Source organism: Pelodiscus sinensis, chromosome 5 (assembly GCF_052426305.1).
Source record: "Pelodiscus sinensis isolate ZL-2025 chromosome 5, ASM5242630v1, whole genome shotgun sequence".
Taxonomy (NCBI): domain Eukaryota; kingdom Metazoa; phylum Chordata; order Testudines; family Trionychidae; genus Pelodiscus; species Pelodiscus sinensis.
Genome location: NC_143056.1, coordinates 32,851,018 through 32,873,020, shown reverse-complemented (window position 1 = coordinate 32,873,020; position 22,003 = coordinate 32,851,018). Strand labels below are relative to the sequence as shown.

Sequence of the window (22,003 nt, the reverse complement as noted above, 5' to 3'; positions counted from 1 at the left end):
ATCCCTTTTGCTCAAGAGGCTTTTGCGCAAAAAAGCACTGTGTAGAGGGCTCTTTTTTGCGCAAAAGCTGTTCTTCCTCAAATGAGGGGGGGGGAGTTGCTCAAAAAAAAGTGTGCGCGCATGCGCGCACGTAAAAAGTAGCCATCTACACAGTACTTTTTTGCCAAAAACCCTCTTGCACAAAAGGGATCTGAGGAGGAAATGCAAATGAGAGTACGACATATGCAAATGAGCGCTCCATTTCCTCTTGTGGAAGAGGATCGTTATCTAGACGTAGCCAGAGTTAAGTACACCTCTTTCTCACTTTCCACTAGTAAGCACATAGCTTGGCAAGAACTCTAAAATTGGTGAGTTGAGCTGAGGTGGAGACAGGGAGGTCTAAGATGGAGCCAAGGGTCGAGATGTTTTTTTAAGGGGATCACTCCAAGCAACTAGGGTCACTATTGTAAATTCTGTCATCATTTTCCATAGGCCAGGGAAACTAAAGCTGATATTTTACTCTGAAAGGGTACATCTCTTGAACATGTGCAACTCCAGACTGGGTCCCCATGCTGCTTGTCTGTGCACTGCTTTGGTCCCTGCACAAGTGATTACTGATTGGCACCAAGTTTCATACAGTTCTGCCAAGAAACCTTTGGCAAAGGATTGACAAGTACCTTTAGAAAAGTTTCCTAGAGGTTTCTCTGGAAGATTCCTGTGAAATATTGGTATGTATTAAAAAACTTTTTCACGGGTTCCCACTGTGTAGATGCATGACTAAATGGGAAGCAGAAGCAAATATTTCTAGTCTTGTACAGTTCTATTCCTTAACCCACTTACAGCAAATAATGAAACAAAGGACGGGTCTAGCTCATGCAACCAAGTAGTATCAAATAAAAATGAGTATGTACCAAAGCTCCTCTCTGCTGCATCACCAGCCCCAGAACTGGCATGCTAGGACTGGAATTGGCTTGAACTCTGTGGAGTGCAGAGGAGATCCTGGCTTGCCACACTACCAGACAACCAGTGTTCCCTATAAACTGTGCAGCCACTCAGGAGGCCAGGTCTATACAGGACCTAGATGGTGGGCATAAGGTGCGCAACTCCAGCTATGCAAAATGGAAACACTGCAGATGACCCCGTCACCTGTCTCAACTCATTCTCCAACTCCACTTCCTTGTCCACCACTTCATCCTCAGGGTTGAATCCACTGGCCACGGTCTATCCCAAAATATTCAGAGGGCTCTTGATGGTGGTGGTGGTGGTTGTGTCACCACACAGGATGGCATCCAGTTCCTTGTAGAATAGCAAAGGGCAACCAAGTGGGCCACATGAATGGCCCTTTGAGTGGGCCGCAGCAACCCATGGCCCACTGCAGTCCCATGGATCCCTGTCTGCCCCCCATACCTATGTGCCTCTTGCACACTTAGGCACAGGAGCCCCACACTCTTCTCCCTCCCTCCCAGCACTTTCAGCGTGCCACAAACCACCGGATTCATGTGCTGTCCACACTCCCTTCCCTCCCAGAGCTGGAATGCTGAAAATCTGCTGTTCTGCTCTGGGAGGGGAGAGGGTGAAGTGAAGGGATGGAGTGCAAATCAGGCGATTTGTGGCACTCCAAAACACTGGGGGCTCGTCTACATTGGCCCCTTTTCCGGAAAGGGCATGTTAATTTCACCTATCGTAGTAGGGAAATCCGCGGGGGATTTAAATATCCCCCGCGGCATTTAAATAAAAATGTCCGCCGCTTTTTTCCGGCTTTTAAAAAAGCCGGAAAAGAGCGTCTACACTGGCCCCGATCCTCCGGAAAAAGCGCCCTTTTCCAGAGGCTCTTATTCCTACTTTGAAGGAGCCTCCGGAAAAGGGCACTTTTTCCGGAGGATCGGGGCCAGTGTAGACGCTCTTTTCCGGCTTTTTTAAAAGCCGGAAAAAAGCGGCGGACATTTTTATTTAAATGCCGCGGGGGATATTTAAATCCCCCGCGGATTTCCCTACTACGATAGGTGAAATTAACATGCCCCTTCCGGAAAAGGGGCCAGTGTAGACGTAGCCTGGGAGAGGAATAGGAAGTGCGGGGCTGCAGTGCTCCAGTTTGCGAGAGGCACATGGGGAGAAGGGCACATGGGAGAGACAGGGAGATCTGTGGGCCACTAGTGGTCTTCAGGCCGCAGGATGCTCACCATTGTTGCAGAAGCATCAGGTCTTCAGTGCAGCACCAAAGCGACAGTCTGCTTCGCTTGCCTCTGTTAAGTCTGCCTCAGCTCCTTAACTTTCACATGGCACTGGTACATGTCTTGTTCATGGCTCTTCTCCAACATGCCACAAGAAATCTTGCTGTAAATATCAAAGTTCTATGGCTGGAGCAGAGCTCGGCCAGCACAGCCTCCTCTTCCTACAAATGCAGCAGATCTAGCAACTCCAGTATACTTCAAGAGGGAGAACATTTGCAGTGTGGAGCTGCCATAGTCAGCTGGGAAGATGCAATGTGAGCTCTACACACTGAGCAAAGAAGAAGTGGAAATTTAAGAATTCCAGTCCTTTAAAAGGACAAGGCAGATGCCTATGTACCTGGCTACAGGGTAACCAAACTGCTAGCCAAAGTGGTCAGAATGGGTATTATTGGACAACTCCTAGAGGCCATTTATGGTGACATAAGTATGATTAGACATTGATAGATGTATGGCTGCATGTGTTTGCTTTGTGTGCTACCCCAGGCCTGTGCAGATACTTAGCATGGCAGACCTCAAGCGAACTACCCAGTAACCACAAAATCCATTAAAGGATGAAAGCATCCAGCCAGGTTTATTGTCGACAAAGCATAGTACTAGTATTCTCTTATACTAGTATACTCACAGTTCTGTGTACCTCTTTTTAGAAGGTTTCATTGTGTTCTTGTTATCCTAAGTGAATATTTCTGAACCATTCATGATATCAAGATATTTTGGTACCACTTGATATCAGGATGTTTTTGGATGAGTACTCTGTGACTAACACTTCTTAGGAATGTGTATTTTTGCAATATCAGCCCTGTTCTTGCCAGATTTTGTGAGCAGGTTCTGCTTCATATAAGGCCTCTCTACAAGAGCTTACTTCTTAGGCTCTCTTCTTTCTATAATAAGCAAGAGTAGTGTCTATATGGCACCGGGTCAATCTGACTTTGACTGCAAAAAGCTCTACACCTCGTGATGAGTTTTATATACTTAGCGTAATGGGGGCAAGAAAAATTGGTGGGAGGTGCATTGTAGCGTGTATACCTCTTGTTTTGTCAATAAAAACTGACTTATTCACAAAATTGTGTAGGGTAGACAAGGCCAAAGAGTGAACCAATTCTAACTAAGAGTGCACTTCATATTTTTGGGATGGGGCCTAGTTCCTTTAAAAATAAAGGAAGGAAGCTCCTGTTTCAACAACAGTCCATCTTGCAACTCAGTATTTCAAAGACATTTTCTCAAAAATAGAAGTGTTAAAAATTTAGAATGAATGATTTAACTAAAAATGTAGGAAGAGTGGTATGCAAAATGGGAGGAGATAACCTAAGGTACGTCTAAACTACATGGCTCTGTCGACGGAGCCATGTAGATTTGTTTGCTCAGCAAAGGGAAATGAAGCCACGATTTAAACAATTGCGGCTTCATTTAAATTTAAATGGCTGCCATGCTGAGCCGACAAACAGCTGATTAGCTGTTTGTCGGCTCAGCGCGCTAGTCTGGACGCTCCCCTGCCGACATGAAAGCCCTTTATCGACCTCCCCGGTAAACCTCATCCTACGAGGCATAACGGGGAGGTCGATAAAGGGCTTTCAGGTCGGTGCAGGAGCGTCCAGACTAGCGCACTGAGCCGACAAACAGCTGATCAGCTGTTTGTCAGCTCAGCACGGCAGCCATTTAAATTTAAATGAAGCCGCGATTATTTAAATCGCGGCTTCATTTCCCTTTGCCGATCAGCCTAATCTACATGGCTCCATTGATGGAGCCATGTAGTTTAGACACACCCATACTGGGATAACCCAGTTTCTCCAACCTCCATCCTTAAAAGCTATGTATTGCAACATTCCTCCTACCAATGAATATACTTGATGAGGCTCCCTTTGAGGCTCGTTTGCAGCAGTCAGGAGAATGTAGTCTAGGGATGTTAAAAATCATGTAATAGGGTAATTGCGTAACCACTGAAAATCTCAGCGGTTACACGGTTACCTGTGCTGTGGGCTCTGTGGTATAAAACTTGAGCTAAAAACCACTTCCCCTGGAGCACAGTAATCAACTCTTGCCCGCCCAGCTCCTGGAAAAATGTAGCAGATACCCTTAACCAATACCATCCGCTTATCAGTTAAATAGTTAATCATTTATAATCAAACATCCCTAATGTAGCCCAGAACAATCTGAGATGTTCTCTTTCCCCTATGGCTTGATTCTAGTGCTTCTGCAGTGATCTCATTGTGCTGAGGAACATGAGCTCCAAATATGCATTTTAGCATACCAAACTGCCCCTGAAATAATAGTCTGTCTGTCTGTCTGTCTCTCTCTCTAGAGTGATGTCATCATGTCACTTTGTATTCACAGAAGCCAAGCCCCACCCATTCCCAGCCTGGCCCTTCCCAGAGCCCACGTGGAGAGTTGGGGCTGCCTGTGGGTCCAGCCCTCCCATCCCCAGTAGCCAGGGGGAAAGCTAGGTATAAACTCGCCTTGGCCCCCCTCCTTGGTGTCCAGGGGTGGGCAAAGAGCCTTGGGAGGGTGAGGGGGGGAGAGAGAGTCAGGGCAGCCTTTATTATATAACAAACAGACTCCTTCTTAATCTAAAGCATTTTAGATCAGCTTAGATGGCTAGAAGGTAACAATCAGATTTGCAGAAAGAAAGTTTGTTTCTTTTCCCCAGTAACAAATAACTTCTTTCAGAACTTTGGAAGCATGCTGTCCTGATATAATAACTAATTGCTGAATACTAAAGTGATGAAAATGGTAAAACATATGGGGAAATGCTTTGCACTCAAACATTTTGATTTGCAAGATATTCTACCTAGACAGTAAATCTAAGGCACCTGTTGTGTAGCTATACAAGCGCTGACAAAACAGAGAAATATCAATATTAAAAAAATGGTGTTTTCTCTCTCCAGGTTAACTCATCACTAGACACTTCTCAGGTGGGTCATATTGTTAGAAATGTCATTTTAATAGAGAGACACGGTAGGTGAGGTAATATCTTTTATTGGTTGAAGAGAGAGAATTTTGGGGGCCCACAGAGAGCTATACTGCATATTATAAAGGTCATAAATTTATAAAATACAAATAGTATTTTATAAAATACATTATAGCAAATGGCCACAAACTACTTGTCAGACAAAATGAAATTATTTTGAAGAAAAGCAAGGAGTTGTGAATAATACTCTATCAGCAGTATAGTACAACTGTACTAGTAATTCAATCTTCACTTAATATATCTTCCACTAAAGAGTTTACTGATGACACCTTGTGGTTTAAAAAGATATTTAAATTTAAAAACTGTAAATAGAGATCTCAAACTGAAATTGTTAGTTAAAAATGCATTCTGTGTAAATCTCTAGAAAAGGTTTCGGCATCAATTGCGTGCAAAAATTAAGCAGTTCTCAACAAGCCTCCAGTTAAAATAAAAAGCCTATACATATTTTAAATCGACAGCAATGGGTACTTAGAACAAACAATACAGCTAAATATAGTTTGAAATCAATGTATAATTAATTTTAAAATAACATTGTATTTTAAAACAAAGTTTTGAAAGCAATTTACTCAAAAGGTGGCTTACAATCACAATTATTCTTGCAAGAATGATCACACAATATCTTGAGTTGTTTAGTTTTTAAAATTAATAGATTGCACATAATCAGTAAACTTTTCCATCTGCTATTGTATAAGAAGTTCTTGCAGGTGCAAATGTTGCACATTAACACTTGTAGGGTGTGTCTAGACAACACCCTTCTGTTGGAATAAGCTATACAATTTGCATAGCACAAATAAAAATTCTGAGTCTAAATCGAAAGAGCTTATTTTGAAGTTTGGCACTATCTACACCGCGCTAAATTTCAAGATAAGGCTCTATTCTGACAAATCCCGTAACCTCTACGAGGCTTATAGGGACATCCCACTATTTTCCAAAATAGTGGGCACTTTTAAAGATGCAGTGTTGCTATTTTGGGATACTTCCAATATCCGAAAAGAGCAATGCAGTCTAGACGTACTCCTAATGATGAATATGACATTATTATGTGCTTAAAGAGACAAAACAGATTATAGATATAGATATATAGATATATAGACATAGATATAGCTGAGAGGTGTTCATTACCTGCAACTATATATATCTGTTCACTGTCTGCAGCTCCTGTCCTGCGAAGCAGACAGGAGCTGCAGACATGGGAGTTTGAGAGGGACCACAAGAGATCCCCCCGCTGAACAGGCTACTTGGTGAGAGTACTCGCTTTTAGTGTGAGTGAGTTTGCTCGACTCTTTGAATTTTGTTTGTTTGTTGAAATCTGATTCTGATCTCAGGTGACTGCAGTTTCAGTTTCAGCTGCTGTGGCAGTTGGGACTGAGTGCCTAACCCTTTGTTCTCTCAAATGCTCTCTTGATTGCATCTGGTCAGCCTTCCCCTGTGTGACTCACAAGGGGGTAGGCCTGGCCTAGGCAAGCAGGCTTTAAAAGCCAGAGGTAGAGCGACCAGGGAGCGAAGAAGACAGGAGCTGCAGACGGGAGTTTGACAGAGAGGCCTACAATTGTCAGGAAGCCCCGCAACACCTGTGCCAGTACTGCTTCGGTCGCCTCCACCGGCGCCTGTAACCAGACAGAGCGCCTGAGCATGGATGCCTCTACCCAGATCCTGGTGTGGTTTTGCAGGGACTGTAGATTTGAATTCCCACTTATTAATATCCAGGCTGGGGAGATCATCCAATGCGAGAGGTGCGTGCAGGTGGAATCTCTCAGGCAGCAGGTGGCAGCGCTACAGGAGGAGGTGGCTAGATTGAGGAGCACCTGCATCCATGAGAAATTCCTGGACCGTGTTCATGAGGAAACAGCTGAGGTAGCTGTCCCAGTACACAGGACTGTGGACACACCACTGGTGGAGGAGGAGATGGCTCAGGGTGGACAGTAGCAGCTGGTTACTTCTGGCAGCAGGCACTGCTCCACCCCTGCTCCGAACCCTCCCACCATGGTACTAGGAAACCATTATGCTCTTCTTTATACAGGAGATAAGCAATCATCCCCTACACCGGAGGAGGAGAAGCCCCGTACCCCCAAGGCTGGGAGGTCTGCTTCCACCACTGAATAGGAAACATAGGGTAGTGGTGGTCGGAGACTCTCCTCTGACAGGGACGGAGGCACCAATCTGTCGCCCTGACATTTCATCTCGGGAGGTATGCTGGGGGCCCATATCCGAGATGTTACGGAGGCATTGTCGAGGATTATCCGGCCCTCTGACTACTACCCCTTGCTACTCATCCATGTGGGCACTAATGATAGTGTGAGCTGTGACACCGAGCAGATCAAGAGTGACTACAGGGCTCTGGGAGTACGGGTGAAGGAGTTTGGAGCACAGGTGGTATTCTCTTTGATCCTTCCTGTCGAAGGTAGGGGCCCAGGAAGATACAGGTGCATCCTGGAGGTGAATCCCTGGCTGTGAGGATGGTGTCACCAGGATGGCTTTGGCTTCCTCAACCATGGGATGCTATTGCAGGAAGGACTGCTAAGCAGGGATGGCATCCACCTTTCGAGGAGGGTGAAGACCTTATTTGAATACAGAATGGCTAACCGAGGCTACGTCTAGACTGCAAGCCTCTTTCGAAAGAGGCTTTTTCGAAAAATACTTTCGAAAAAGCCTCTTTCGAAAAAGAGCATCTAGACTACAATACGCAGATCGGAAAATCGATCCGCTTTTTCGAAAAAGAGCATCCTGACTGCTGGACGCTCTTTCGAAAGGAAAAGCCACCGGGAACTGCTTCTGCCAGTGTATGGGGGCAGCATTTCCTTCCGGGTGCTGCTGCCTGCCCTTTGCAGAGACGCGTGGTTAAAGGGACACTCCTGAACACCCATTGCTCTGCTCCTGCAGCTGCCTTTGCTGTCCCTCTAGGAGGTAAGCAAGGTATTGCAGTGCTGGTTTGGAGTGCTCAGCTTCCTATGACACCCCAGCAGGTTTTTTGTTTGGAGGTTTTTCTGTTTTAGACCTGTTTTTTTGGCACGGAGCCAGAGCTGCCCCTGGGCAGGCGATGGCCCCACGCCATCATACTGCAAGTGTTGCTGCATCTGCATGACACAGTCATGAGGCTACTTCCCCATCTGGACCCAGACCAGAGGTACAAAGGGATCGTCCATCATGCAGCCCCACTGCCCTTGCCTCCAAACTTCTTTGTGGACAGGCGTGTTTGGAGGCTTGACACCGGCTCTGACTGGTGGGACCGGCTCATTATGGAGCTCTGGGATGACCAAGAGTGGCTACGCAACTTCCGGATGCGAAAGACCACTTTCCAGGAGCTGTGTACCTGGCTCGCCCCGGCTCTGCAAAGGCAAGACACCCACCTGCAGCCCGCTATCCCCCTGGAAAAGAGGGTCACTATTGCCCTCTGGAAGCTGGTCACCCCCGACAGCTAGCGCTCCGTGGGACACCAATTTGGAGTGGGCAGGTCTACTGTTGGATACATCCTGATGGAGGTAAGTCAATGTCTGGGGACAGTCACAGTTTGGGGTGGGGGGGAGGGAGACTGTCAGGAAGGGGAAAGTGGAGTGGGAGTGGGAGGGAGCTCCTCCACTCACCTTGAACTGCTGGGGGGGGGGGGAGTTCTGAGGAGGGGATTCTCGGGATGTTTGAGAGGGAAGCTGGGTGGTGGGTTCTCCTCTTAAGAGATAAGGCACCCCTTCTAAAATTTTGTTGTCTGTCTCTTTCTGCAGGTGGTGAGGGCCATCAATTCTGAGCTGCTCAACAGGCTCATCTGTCTAGCAGATCTGGACAGCGTCATGGCCGGCTTTGCTGCCCTTGGCTTCCCGAATTGTGGAGGGGCACTCGATGGGACACACATTCCAATCCGTGCACTGCCCCATCGAGCAGCCCAATTCATTAACAGAAAGGGCTACTTTTCTATGGTCCTCCAGGCCCTGGTTGACCATCGTGGCCAGTTTTCGGACATTTGTGTTGGGTGGTCAGGGCGGGCACATGATGCCCGCATCTTCAGGAACTCGTACCTCTACCGGAGGCTTCAGGCAGGAACATTTTTCCCGCATCACGACTCTGCAGTTGGGGATGTGCACATGCCGGTGTGCATAGTAACTGATGCCGCCTACCCCCTGATGCCGTGGCTGATGAAGCCCTACACCGGTCACCTGGATGCGAGCAAGGAGCAGTTTAATGCTCACCTTAACCGGGCTCGCAACCAGGTGGAATGTGCGTTCGGATGTTTAAAAGGGAGATTCCGGTGCTTGCTCACACGGCTAGACATGGGGGAGCGCAACATCCCTGAGGTGGTGGCCGCGTGTTGCATTCTCCATAACCTGGTGGAGAGGAAAGGGGAGGCCTTCCTACCAGGGTGGGGTACAGGTGCTGATGGTCAGGAGAGGCACTTTGCCCAGCCCCGGACAGCTGCCATCAGCCAAGCTCACCGGTCTGCTGTTTGCATACGGGAGGCCCTATGAGAGCGATTCTCAATTGGAGGCCACTGACTCTACTGCCTGGGGACTGGGCCCTGGCCCAATAAAAGCTTCCCTCCTCAACCCATCTCCTGACCCTGCTGTTAGAAATAATAAATACCAGGGTTTGTCTCAAAAGAATAAGTTCTGTTATATTGTTATAAATATCAGTCACTGAAAAATTGTATAACGTTGCAAACATAAAGCTTTTGTTGATTTTTGATGTATAAAATATACTTTCATGACAAACTACGTACAATAAACATTTTCTTTAACACAATCCTTGTTATTTAACTGGGGTGATGGGGGTGCTTGAAACCTGGAGGGGGGAAGGGGATCAGGTTGCACAGTGCTTGCCTGCTCGCAGTCTCCTGCTTGGGCCTCGTGTTCGGGGTCCACCATGGCCACGGGATCGGGTGGGGTGACTGTCCGTTGGCTGGACAACAGAGGGTAGGTGCCCTTGGGACTGGGAGGCCTGGGGGAGAGGAGGGCCAGGGAGAGAGAGGGGCTGGGGGAGAGGGAGGTACAAGGGGGGAAAGGGATGGTGCTGTGGAAGGGGGGTTTGGTGGGGCGGGGTCATGGGGTGCTGGAGGAGCAGGACCAGGCAAGCCGCAGACCTCCCTGAGAGTGGCACACAGGGACGTGCGCTGCTGGACAAGCTCCTCCATCAGCCGATCATGCCACCGAGCCTGTGACTCCGCCCTCTCTCGCAGGATGGTGTTGAGGTCCTGCAGGGCCGCCACATTCTGCCTCAGGATGTCCGCATACACACGCCTGTGTCTGCGGCTCCCATGTCCCCGAGATGGAGGTGGGGCTGGGGTGCTGCAGCCCTCTTGCACGGCTGGTCCGGCTGTGGAGGAAAAGAGGAAGACACAATCAGTCCTAAAAAACTGGACTATGTAGCACTTAAAATACTAACAGGATGGTTTATTAGGGGATGAGCTTTCGTGAGCCAGACCCACTTCCTCAGATCAGACTAACACAGCTACATTTCTATCACAATCAGTCATGTGTGCAACAGCTGTCCAAAAGGGCCTGCCCTCTCCTTCAGACAGGGGAATCAGACATTCTGAAGGTAACACCATGTGTGACCTGGGCATCAGCCTGAGCATAACAGGTTTCCCTTGTGCATCACCCACGGTGCACCCACCTCCCGCCCCCCCCCTCCCCCCCATGTTACACAACCTCTCTGCACTCACCTGCTGCTTCATCTCCGGCATCAGATGACACCTGGGAGGCCTCTGGGGTCTGCGTGACTGGCTCCAGAGTGAGGGTCCCCGTCTCCTCACTGTCCTCCTCCTCTGGCACCATGTCCCCGTCTCCAGACTGCTCTGGCTCCTGCTCTGGCGCGTCCACCACAGGATCCCCCAAGCCTGACTGGACAAGACGCAGTGGTGTACGTGCTTCATCACCACCCAGGATGTGGTCCAGCTCAGAATAATAAGGGCAGGAGTGGGGGGGCTGCCCCAGAATGGGAGCTCTCCTCCCTGGCCTTCACATGACCTTGGCACAGCTCCTTAACTTTGGAGCGCACCTGGTTCTGGGTGTGGGGGTAGTGTCCTTTCTGGGCCAGGGCCTCTGCTATGCAGGCAAAAATGTCCGCATTTCGCCACCTGGTTTGTAGGGCTTGTAAGGCCTCCTCCTCTGCCCAGAGCTCGAGAAGCGTCTTGAGCTCTGGCCCAGACCATGCCGGTGCCCGGCGTTTGGAACCCCTGGTTGGGTCTCCAGAAGGCTCTCTAGAAGGGCCAGGAGGGTCTTGGGGCTGGGACATGTTGCACCTAAGTAGCCATGTGCTCTGGCTGCTTTGCTGCCACAAGTGGCTGTGAGGGTGCCTGTCCCTTTAAAAAATGGCTGCAGACAGGAACCAGAGACATGCAAGGCATTCGCCAGATTGTCCACCAGGGCTTCTTCCTGGAGGCCATTACTTTCGAAAAAAAGGCCTCCCCGCATCCACACTCACTTATTTTCAACAGATCTCTGTTGAAAAAGGCGTTCTTCCTCGTGAAATGAGGTTTTCTTCCGTCAAAAGAAAAGCCACATTCTTTCGATGTAATTTCGAAAGAACGCGGCTGTAGTCTAGACGCAGGTGAAGTTTTTTCGAAAAAACCCTTGAGTCTGGACACAGCCCTAGTGAGGAGGGCTTTAAACTAGGTTCAATGGGGACAGGTGAGAAAAGCCCACAGGTAAGTGGAGAACATGGAGACCTGGGAGATGGGTCGGAAATGGGAGGGAGCATGGTCTACAATAGCAGAGAGAAAGGAGGGTCAGGGCAAAACTGGGAGGCAAGGTCAAATCAGGATTTTAGATGCCTATATACAAATGCGAGAAGTATGGGAAATAAGCAGGAAGAACTTGAAGTGCTAATAAATAAGTACAATTATGACATTGTTGGCATCACAGAAACTTGGTGGGATAATACACGATTGGAATGCTTGTATGGAAGAGTACAGCTTGCTCAGGAAGGATAAATAGGGAAAAAAGGGAGGAGGTGTTGCCTTAGACATTAAAAATGAACACACTTGGAGTAAGGTGGAGATGGACATAGGAGAGAGAAGTGTTGAGAGTTTCTGGGTTAAGCTAAAAGGGATTAAAAGCAAAGGTGATGTCATACTAGGAGTCTACTACAGGCCAGGTGGAAGAAGTGGATGAGGCTTTTTTAAAACAAAATAACAAAATCATCCAAAGCCCAAGATTTGGTGGTGATGGGGGACTTTAACTATCCAGATATATGTTGGGAAAATAACACTGCAGGGCACAGATTAACCAATAAGTTCTTGGACTGCATTGGAGACAACTTTTTATTTCAGAAGATTGAAAAAGCTACCAGGGGGAAGCTGTTCTAGATTTGATCCTAACAAATAGGGAGGAACTGGTTGAGAATTTGAAAGTGGAAGGCAGCTTGGGTGAAAGTGATCATGAAATCATAGAGTTCACAATTCTAAGGAAGGGTAGGAGGGAGAATAGCAAAATAGAGACAATGCATTTTGGGAAGGCGGATTTTGGGAAGCTCAGAGAGCTGATAGGTAAGGTCCCATGGGAATCGAGACTGAGGGGAAAAACAACTGAGGAGAGTTGGCAGTTTTTCAAAGGGACATTGTTAAGGGCCCAAAAGCAAGCTATTCCGATGTGTCGGAAGGATAGAAAATACGGCAAAAGACCGCTTGGCTTAACCAGGAGATCTTTCATGATCTAAAAATAAAAAAGGAGTCTCATTAAAAAATGGAAAGTAGGACAAATTACAAAGGATGAATATAGGCAAACAGCACAGGAATGCAGGGGCAAGATTAGAAAGGTAAAGGCACAGAATGATCTCAAACTAGCTACGGGAATAAAGGGAAACAAGACGACTTTTTATAAATACATTAGAAGCAAGAGGAAGACCAAGGAGAGGGTAGGCCCACTGATCAGTGAGGAGGGAGAAACAGTAACAGGAAACTTGGAAATGGCAGAGATGCTCAATGACTTCTTTGTTTTGGTCTTCACCTAGAAGTCTGAAGGAATGCCTAACATAGTGAATGCTAGTGGGAAGTGGGTAGTTTTAGAAGGTAAAATAAAAAAAGAACAAGTCAAAAATCACCTAGAAAAGTTAGATGCCTGCAAGTCACCAGGGCCTGATGAAATGCATCCTAGAATACTCAAGGAGCTGATAGCTAGAGGCTCAGATACCTCCTCTATCATCTTTGGAAAATCATGGGAGACAGGAGAGATTCCAGAGGACTGGAAAAGGGAAAATATAGTGCCCATCTATAAAAAGGGAAACAAGAACAACCCAGGAAACTACAGACCAGTTAGTTTAATTTTTGTTCCAGCGAAGATAATGGAGCAAGTAATTAAAGAAACCATCTGTAAACACTTGGAAAGTGGCAAGGTGATAGGGAACAGCCAGCATGGATTTGTAAAGAACAAGTCATGTCAAACCAATCTGATAGCTTTGATAGGATAACAAGTCTTGTGGATAAGGGAGAAGCGGTGGATGTGGTATACCTAGACTTTAGTAAGGCGTTTGATACAGTCTCTCGTGATATTCTTATCAATAAACTAGGTAAATACAACTTAGATGGGGCTACTATAAGGTGGGTGCCTAACTGGCTGGATAACCGTACTCAGAGAGTAGTTATTAATGGTTCACAATCCTGCTGGAAAGGCATAACAAGTGGGGTTCCGCAGGGGTCTGTTTTGGGACCAGCTTGGTTCAATATCTTTGTCAACGATTTAGATATTGGTATAGAAAGTACACTTAAGTCTGCAGATGATACCAAGCTGGGAGGGGTTGCGACTAATCTGGAGGATAGGGTCATAATTCAAAATGACCTGGACAAATTGGAGAAATGGTCAGAGGTAAACAGGATGAAGTTTAATAAAGAGAAATGCAAAGTGCTCCACTTAGGAAGGAACAATCAGTTTCATACATACAGAATGGGAAGCGACTGTCTGGGAAGGAGTATGGCAAAAAGGGATCTAGGAGTTATAATGGACCACAAGTTGAATATGAATCAGCAGTGTGATGCTGTTGCAAAGAAAGCAAACATGATTCTGGGATGCATTAACAGGTGTGTTGTGAGCAAGACACAAGAAGTCATTCTTCCACTCTACTCTGTGCTGGTTAGGCCTCAGTTGGAATATTGTGTTCAGTTCTGGGCACCGCATTTCAGGAAAGATGTGGAGAAATTGGAGAGGGTCCAGAGAAGAGCAACAAGAATGATTAAAGGTCTAGAGAACATGACCTATGAGGGAAGTCAGAAGGAATTGGGTTTGTTTAGTTTAGAAAAGAGAAGGTTGAAGGGGGACATGATAGCAGTTTTCAGATATCTAAAAGGGTGTCACAAGGAGGAGGGAGAAAACTTGTTCATCATGGCCTCTGGGGATAGAAGCAGCAGCAATGGGCTTAAACTGCAGCAAGGGAGGTTTAGGTTGGACATTAGGAAAAAGTTCCTAACTGTCAGGGTGGTCAAACACTGGAATAGATTGCCCAGGGAGATTGTAGAATCTCCATCTGTGGAGATATTTAAGAGTAGGTTAGATAAATGTCTATCAGGGCTAGTCTAGACAGTATTTGGTCCTGCCATGAGGGCAGGGGACTGGACTCGATCTCTCGAGGTCCAATCCAGTCTTAGTATTCTATGATAACTAGGGATATTAATAGTTAACCGGTAAGCATTGCCCTTACCTGGTGATACTTACTAGAGCAGCCCCCCATCTGTAGTGTGTCTGGCCCAGGAGGGCCTGAAGCAGCCCCCATCCATGGCATGCCTGTGCTGGATCTACCATGGATAGGAGCAGCTCTGGCCAGGCTAGAGCAACCTCTGCCTGCTGTGGAGGGAGGGGCACTCCCGCCTGCCCATTCCCATTTAATCAGTTAACTGGTTAAACATAATGTTTAACTAATTAAATAGAATTTTACATCCCTGCCTACAACCAACTCTTATAGTCTTAAAATGGAGATACAAATACCTGTCACATCAGAAATACCAGTGTAACCAAATGGTGTTTCTGTAGTCTCCAATTTTAGTCCCTTTCTCATTTGGAATAAAAAGTTAATGTTTCCATAAAATTTCTCAAATCTGTTCTCAGCCACAGGGTGAATATTTTTGTTGTCTGGTAAGTAACGTGGTCATGAGTGCAAAAGAAACACTAACATTTTAGGACACTTTCAACACTTAAATGAATGACAACTGGCTTGGAGATAGTTTGCAGCACGATGGCTTCCGTGAAGAGTGATTGTTTTGATAAACTAGGAAAAGGGAGTGGATAAGCGGGTTGAGAAATTAAACATAGTCCACAGTATATTATTTCTTTATTAAGTGCACACTACATAAGATTAATAGCTACATGTGCAAATGTCTGTATGTCAAGCAATTAAAACAAATTTAATGCTGCCATTAATTTTACTGTTAAACAATAGAATACCATTTATTAAATATTTTGATTTTTTCTACATTTTCAAATATATTGATTTTAGCGCTGTCAAGTGATCTGGGTTAATGCCTGGGATTAACACAAGGCAGGATTAATGCATTAATTTTTTGATGCATTAATTGCAGGCGTTAATGCTGTGCTGCCCCCTTTGAAGAGCTGGAGTGGCGCTTCAAAGGTGCAGTACAGTGCCAGGAATCAGCTGGGCACTCCAGCTGATCCCAGGCCCCTAACATACTGCCCCTTTGAGGCACCGGGGCACTCCAGCTTATCCCTGGCTACACGTTACGCTGCTCCTCTGTAGTGTGGGTCAGGTGTTTCCAAGAGGCAGCAAGGCACAGAGTCAGGGTCAGCTTGGGACTCCAACTGGTCCCGGGCTTCTGCGGCGCTGCCCCTTTGTATCGCCGCCGCTGCGTTTCAAAGGGGCAGCTGCACTGAGCCTGCGGTCAGCTGAGGACTCCAGCTAATTCCGGGCTTCCACAGTGCTGCCCCTTTGAAATGTCGCCACAGCATTTCAAAGGGGGCAGTGCACACAAATAATTGCGATTAAATTTTTTAATCACTTGACAGCCCTAATTTATTTCAATTAGAGCACAGAATATGACATGTACAGTGCCACTGTTTGTCACAAAAATTTGCACTGTAAAGAAAATATATGGATATATTTCATGTAACCCAGTACAAGTACTGTAGTGCAAGCATAAAAATAGAATTATGTATAAAAAAATCCTGCATTCAGAAATAAAACAATGTAAAATTCTGGATTTTACAAATCCACTCAGTCCTAACTCTTGTTAGCCAATCATTCAAAGAAATTTGGATACAATTTGCAGGACATAATGCTGCCTGCTTTTTGTTGGAAATGTTACCTGAAAGCGAGAACAGGCTTTCACATGGCACTGTAGTTGGCATTGCAAAATGCCATTGCAAAATATTTACTTGCCAATTCACTAAAGATTCATATGTCTCTTCATGCTTCAATCACCACTCCAAAAGCATACTTCTATGCTAATGGGTTCTGCTTAATTATGATCCAAAGCACTGAAGACCGAAGCCTGTTCATTTTCATCATCAGAGTCAGATGTCTCCAGCAGAAGGTGGATTTTCTGTTTTTGATTATTTGGGTTCTATAGTGTTCACATCAGTGTGTTGCTCTTTGACATGCATCTGACGAAGTTGGTCTTTGCCCATGAAAGTTTATGCTCCAATAAATCTCCAATAAATCATGCTCCACAGACTTCTGAAAATATGCTCAACACCTCATGCCTCTCAGTTTTTTGGCTGGCACTTGAGATTCTTAAACCTTGCTTAAGTGCTGTAGCTACTTTAGAAATCTCACAGTGTTTTGTCAAATCTGCTGCCGAAGTGTTCTTAAAATGAACATGTGTTGGTTCATCACCGGAGACAGATACAATAGGCAATATGACAGAAGGCAGGTTAAACAGAGCAGGTGACATACAATTCACTCTCAAGTAGTTCAGTCACAAATATAATTAACTTATTTTTTTCAAAGAAAATCATCAGCATAGAAGCATGTCCTCTGGAATAGTGGGTGAAGCATGAAGGGGCACGTGAATGTTTGGCATGTATGGTGGTAAATACCTTGCAATACCAGCTACAGAAGTGCCATATGAATACACTTCTCACTTTCTTGTTTACAATGTCAACAGAAGTGAGCATCAGCATCTTCCATCAGTGTAAACAAGCCTGCTTGTTTTAGTGCAGGGCAACTCAACACACGGCCCATGGGCTGTATGCAGGCCACAGCGCCTTGAGCCGCTTCCTGGGCCACCTGCCTGCCTCATCACTGGGGCTCCAGTGGCAGCACCAAGCTGTGTGGCTTTGAGCCAGGCCACATGCGCAGGAGCTGCTGGCTGGCAACGGGGGGCAGTAAAAGGCACGGCAGAGCACACCTGCCGTATCTGCCACAGCGGCATCACCTCCCCATGAGCGGAATCACACGGCACTGGTGAGACCCAGGGCATTACCCTCTGCCCTGCAAGATTTATGTCCCCAGCTCTGTGGGAGAGAAAGGGCATTGGGTTAGAGCACAGGGCTGGAGGATGCCTGGCTCTAGGGGAGAGGTGGGCACTGGGTTAGAGTAGAGAACTGGACAGTGGATCTTGTTGGGTTAGATTTGGGAGTTCCAGTCTCTGATCTGTAGGGACTGTGGGAGCTGATGCTTGGTGGGGCAGGCAGGGGAAAGGAAGAGATTCTGGGAAGCAGGATTCCTGAGTTCCTTTTCTAGTCATGCCACTTCTCCGCTCAGCACCTTTAACTTCACATTGATTGTACTTATATTTCAGTAAATATTGTATTGGCATTTAGTTTGATTTTTTTAAAATTGTGAAGCCAAAACAAAAAAGTAGTCAATATAATGGTCTTCTGTTGATATGTGTTTTAATAGTTAAATTGCTGAACTGACAGTGCTCATTAAAAGTGCTGTCATATGGGTAGAAATCAGGTAAATATTGCATTTTATTAATATCAGCAGAACTGACTTAAATGGGGCCTGTGTGTTGTGTCGTCTTGCCTTAATCTTTATATTCATGCCCATCAGGATGAAAGAAGCTATTTGCATATATATTTGCATACGTATGCAACCATGCTCAAGTTGCAGCCCTCAGCATGTGCTGTGGGTATCATTGTGGCCTCCAGGGCTTCCAAAGTTGAATAGCCCTGTTTTAGAAGTAGGAATGAGTAGACATATAGGCTTTAAAGTTTTACATTGTTTTCTTTTTAAATGCAGTTATGTAACAAAAAATGTTCATTTGTTTGTTACACTTTCATAATAAAGAGACCACACTTCTATGAGGTAAATTGAAATACACTATATCTGTTGTTTATCATTTACAGTGCAAACATTTGTAACAAAAATATAAAGCAAACACTGTACACTTTGTGTTCTGAGTTGTAATAGAAACAAATATTTGAAAATGTAGAAAACACATCCACAAATATTTAATAAGCTTCAATTGGTACTCTATTGTTTAACAATGTGATTCATCACAATTAGGTTTTTTTTAGTTTAATCATGAGTTAACTGCAATTAATCTACAGCCCTGGTCTGGATAAAACACGGTGATGGACCCAGATACATTTATTTCAGTGATTGCATACAAGACCATGATCATATAATCCTTTATACATGTTCTATCTATTCTGATCAGGTATCATTCCCATAGCATATGACTGTATTCCAATACTGTAATCAGTAACAAGTCTAAGATTTCTCAGATGTATTTATTCTCTCTCATTTTCTCCTGAGGCAAAACAACCCAGTATGTGGTACAGTGTTCTGGTATGTTTTTTGTTGTTGTTGGTGTTGTTTTTTAAAGTGCATGCTGCTGCGTGTTTGTTAGAAAAGGCAAGGTCGAGGAAGTGTATTTTGTATTTATTGGAGCCATAAGTGATTGTTACAATGAACAAACATGTTCCCACAAAGTAATTTCTTCTCAAAGAGCATCAGGAAATAATAAACATATAAGCCATTTGCTTAATGCACAATCATTTGGATCTCATATCACACTTTAAACTAAGCAGGGCTCACTACACCCACTTTTCCCAGCCACCTTTACATTTGTGCATCCACAGAGAAGAATCTTGCAAAATTCGTGTGGATAGTGACAGTGCTCCCAACATGAAAATTAAGGACTCAGACCTTTTGTTTTTAAATACAGAAAAAATACAGCTGACATCCAACTTTTAAGAGACCCATTAGATTTCTGTTAATTTAATTAATTGGAACAACTCTGCTCAACTAGATCAGTTAGACTACTTTATACCCAGTGTTCTCAATTGTGAGATATCCTTGTAAACTCAGACTAAGACATGGAGAGAGAAATAAGCCATACCTTTGAGGGCTTGTAACCAAATAACATCACTACAGCAACCTTAAAATCTTCTCTGCTTAAATATCCTTTTTTATCTTCATCACATGCTTCAAAGACCTAAAGAAAAGTAAATAGATTTCCATTCAGAAACAAACTTGAAGTTATTGTTATTACTTACTAAAACAGCCTGTGAAAAATAAAACAAATACTTATTTGGGGAAAGATATTGTATTTAACAAGACAAACCTTCAACTTAAAAATATATTGTTGTCTGAAAATATTCTGTGCCTTATCTTACAAAGGGACACAGCCAATGGACTGCTACTTCTTTTAAGCACATAAAAACCTGAACAACCTCCCATCTGCAAATTTCAACTTGATGTTGATATAGAAACTTTTTTCATTTAGTAAATTATTAACTCACATCAAAACGTTTTCTTATTAATGTGTTTTATATTCTTTTAATTTTAACTGTGCATAAGTATCTGGAAAAATTTAGCACCTTGTGGGAGTTGAAGGCCACATCTACACTACAAAATTATATCAAACTTACGTTGGTGTACAATCACCATAATTATTAAATAACCTGTGGATGAGCACCCTTGGCTTATTAGGTCAGTGGTGCACATCCTCACCAGGCGCACTTGTGCCTATTTTATTGTCAGTGTTGGGCATTGTGAGATGGCTCCTGAAAGCCAGTAACAGTCAACAGTACTGTATCTAAGACTGACCAGGCCTTGGGGGGGGGGGGGGGGGGGGGGGGGGGGAGGGGAGGGAGAGAGAGAGACACCAGAATCACTGGGCCCCTGGACAAGGAGGGGGGGCTTGGTCACATGAGGGAGGCTGGGGGCAGCCAGCCCTCAGCACCACGTGAAGCATGCTGTTCCCCCCTCCCCTCAGCGCTGTCCAGAACACACCAAATTGGACTCCAGTAGCAACGTCACTGCAGTAGCAACTGTCCCCTTTTCCTCCCGCCCCACTCATCGACGGGCTGGCACTAACACAACATCAACCTAGTTACAGTGAGTGTGACTATACCACTCATGGATATGATATTACTAAATCAGCATAATAGAGACTTACATCAGGAGACAAATTTAAATGAAGACACTTCAATAGGTAGGTTGATGTAAGTTGCCTTGATTCAACCTAAGGCTACGTCTACACTGTAGCCTTCTTGCAGAAAACTTATGCAAATGAAGCTCAGCGTGGAATATCGCCACGCTTTATTTGCATAATTAATGAGCAGCCGCTTTTGCACAAAAAAAGATTAGTGTAAATGGCTCCTTTTTGATCAAACACCCCCTCTTGTGCAAGAGCCATTCTTCCTATTCGGACCGTCCATTATATGCCAAATACCAGGGTCTTAACTTTTTGCTCATCGTTCATTCTGCACATATGCCCCAATAGCGGATTGCATTTCTAAAAAACATACAGAAAAAAAAAAATCAGACTCCCCAGGCAGATGAAAGAGGCAGCTGGGGGCACAACCCCTTGTCCAGGACTGCTCTAACCTCAAGCTCCCCACCCCGGGGTGCCCTTTAAAGAGGATGGGAGGAGCTCAAGATACCTCTGCTTTCCAATTTGTATGGGAAAGTTGCTAGATGTTCACCTTCATCAAGAAGGCAGGGGAAACTACACAACTTGCTGCATTCCTAGACAAATCTGGACTTGCTCCAGTCTGGGTCAGGGAAGGGGGCTGAAGCTCTCTCTTCGTGATTTGTAAGGGAACATTTCTGGCTGTTCCCCTTTGTCAGGGAGCAAGGGAAAGTGCACAGTTCGCTACACTGCTCACACTGGCTTGAGAGTGCAGCGGGGGCAGACAAACCTGGACCAGCTACAGGCGGGGGTCATGCTCCCTCCCCCATGTTTGCATGCTGGAGCTGCAGTGGCTATGGAGTGACGCTTCTCACCTGGCCCCAAAATGCTGCTGTGACAGCGGGCTGGGATAGTCCTTTCTCCCTGGGGCAGTCTGTATACTGCAGTGTTTCCCAATTGGTGCTCCGGGGAACCCTGGGGTTCCGCGAAGAAAAACTAGGGGTTCCGCAAGGAGCTGGCACTCCCCCACCCCCTCTGAAAGAGAGAGAGAGAGAGAGAGCCAGCTAGCCAGCAGAGGCATGGGCAGCAAGTTGTATGGGCTCATGGTGCCCATGCTCCACCAATACTTGGAGCAGGCCCCGGTCCCCCCACCCCCCGCGCATCCTCCCACCCCGGTCCCAGAGCATCTCTCCCCTGTCCCCACCGTGTGCAACCTACACTGAGCTCCCCCTTGCTGGCTGCTGCTGCCCTGCACGGCATGCTCAAACCGGTAGGCAGGGAGATGCCCGGGTGTGATGTAACATCACGGCTCGGGATTTTGAAACTGCTGGGCGCTGCGTTGCGCCGTATGGCTGAGTTGCGGGTTTGGAGTCCAGGGACGGAGTGCAGACTCCAGCCCCACAAAGTGGAAGGCAGAAAGAAGGGGAAGGGCTGGGAGGAGAAGAAGCTTGTGCGGAGGGGGAGGGGAGAGGGGGAAGAGAGGGGAAGGCACCAAAGGGACAGGGTAAGGGAGAGACAAATGCCAGGAGGCAAGTGCAGACAATAAGGAAAAAGGCAGGAGGGGAGGTGTCATTGGGAGGGGTGACAGGGTGATGCTGG

At 46.0% G+C, this 22,003-nt stretch overlaps 1 protein-coding gene across 1 annotated transcript in view; it reads right to left on the bottom strand.

The window, feature by feature from the left end:
• EFCAB11 (EF-hand calcium binding domain 11) overlaps window positions 1-22,003 on the bottom strand; it is a 131,638-nt gene that overhangs the window by 104,399 nt on the left and 5,236 nt on the right. The window contains exon 2 of the mRNA XM_014573261.4: window positions 19,388-19,483. Within this exon, the coding sequence (XP_014428747.3) occupies window positions 19,388-19,483 (96 nt within the window). The remainder of the gene's footprint in view (window positions 1-19,387; window positions 19,484-22,003) is intronic.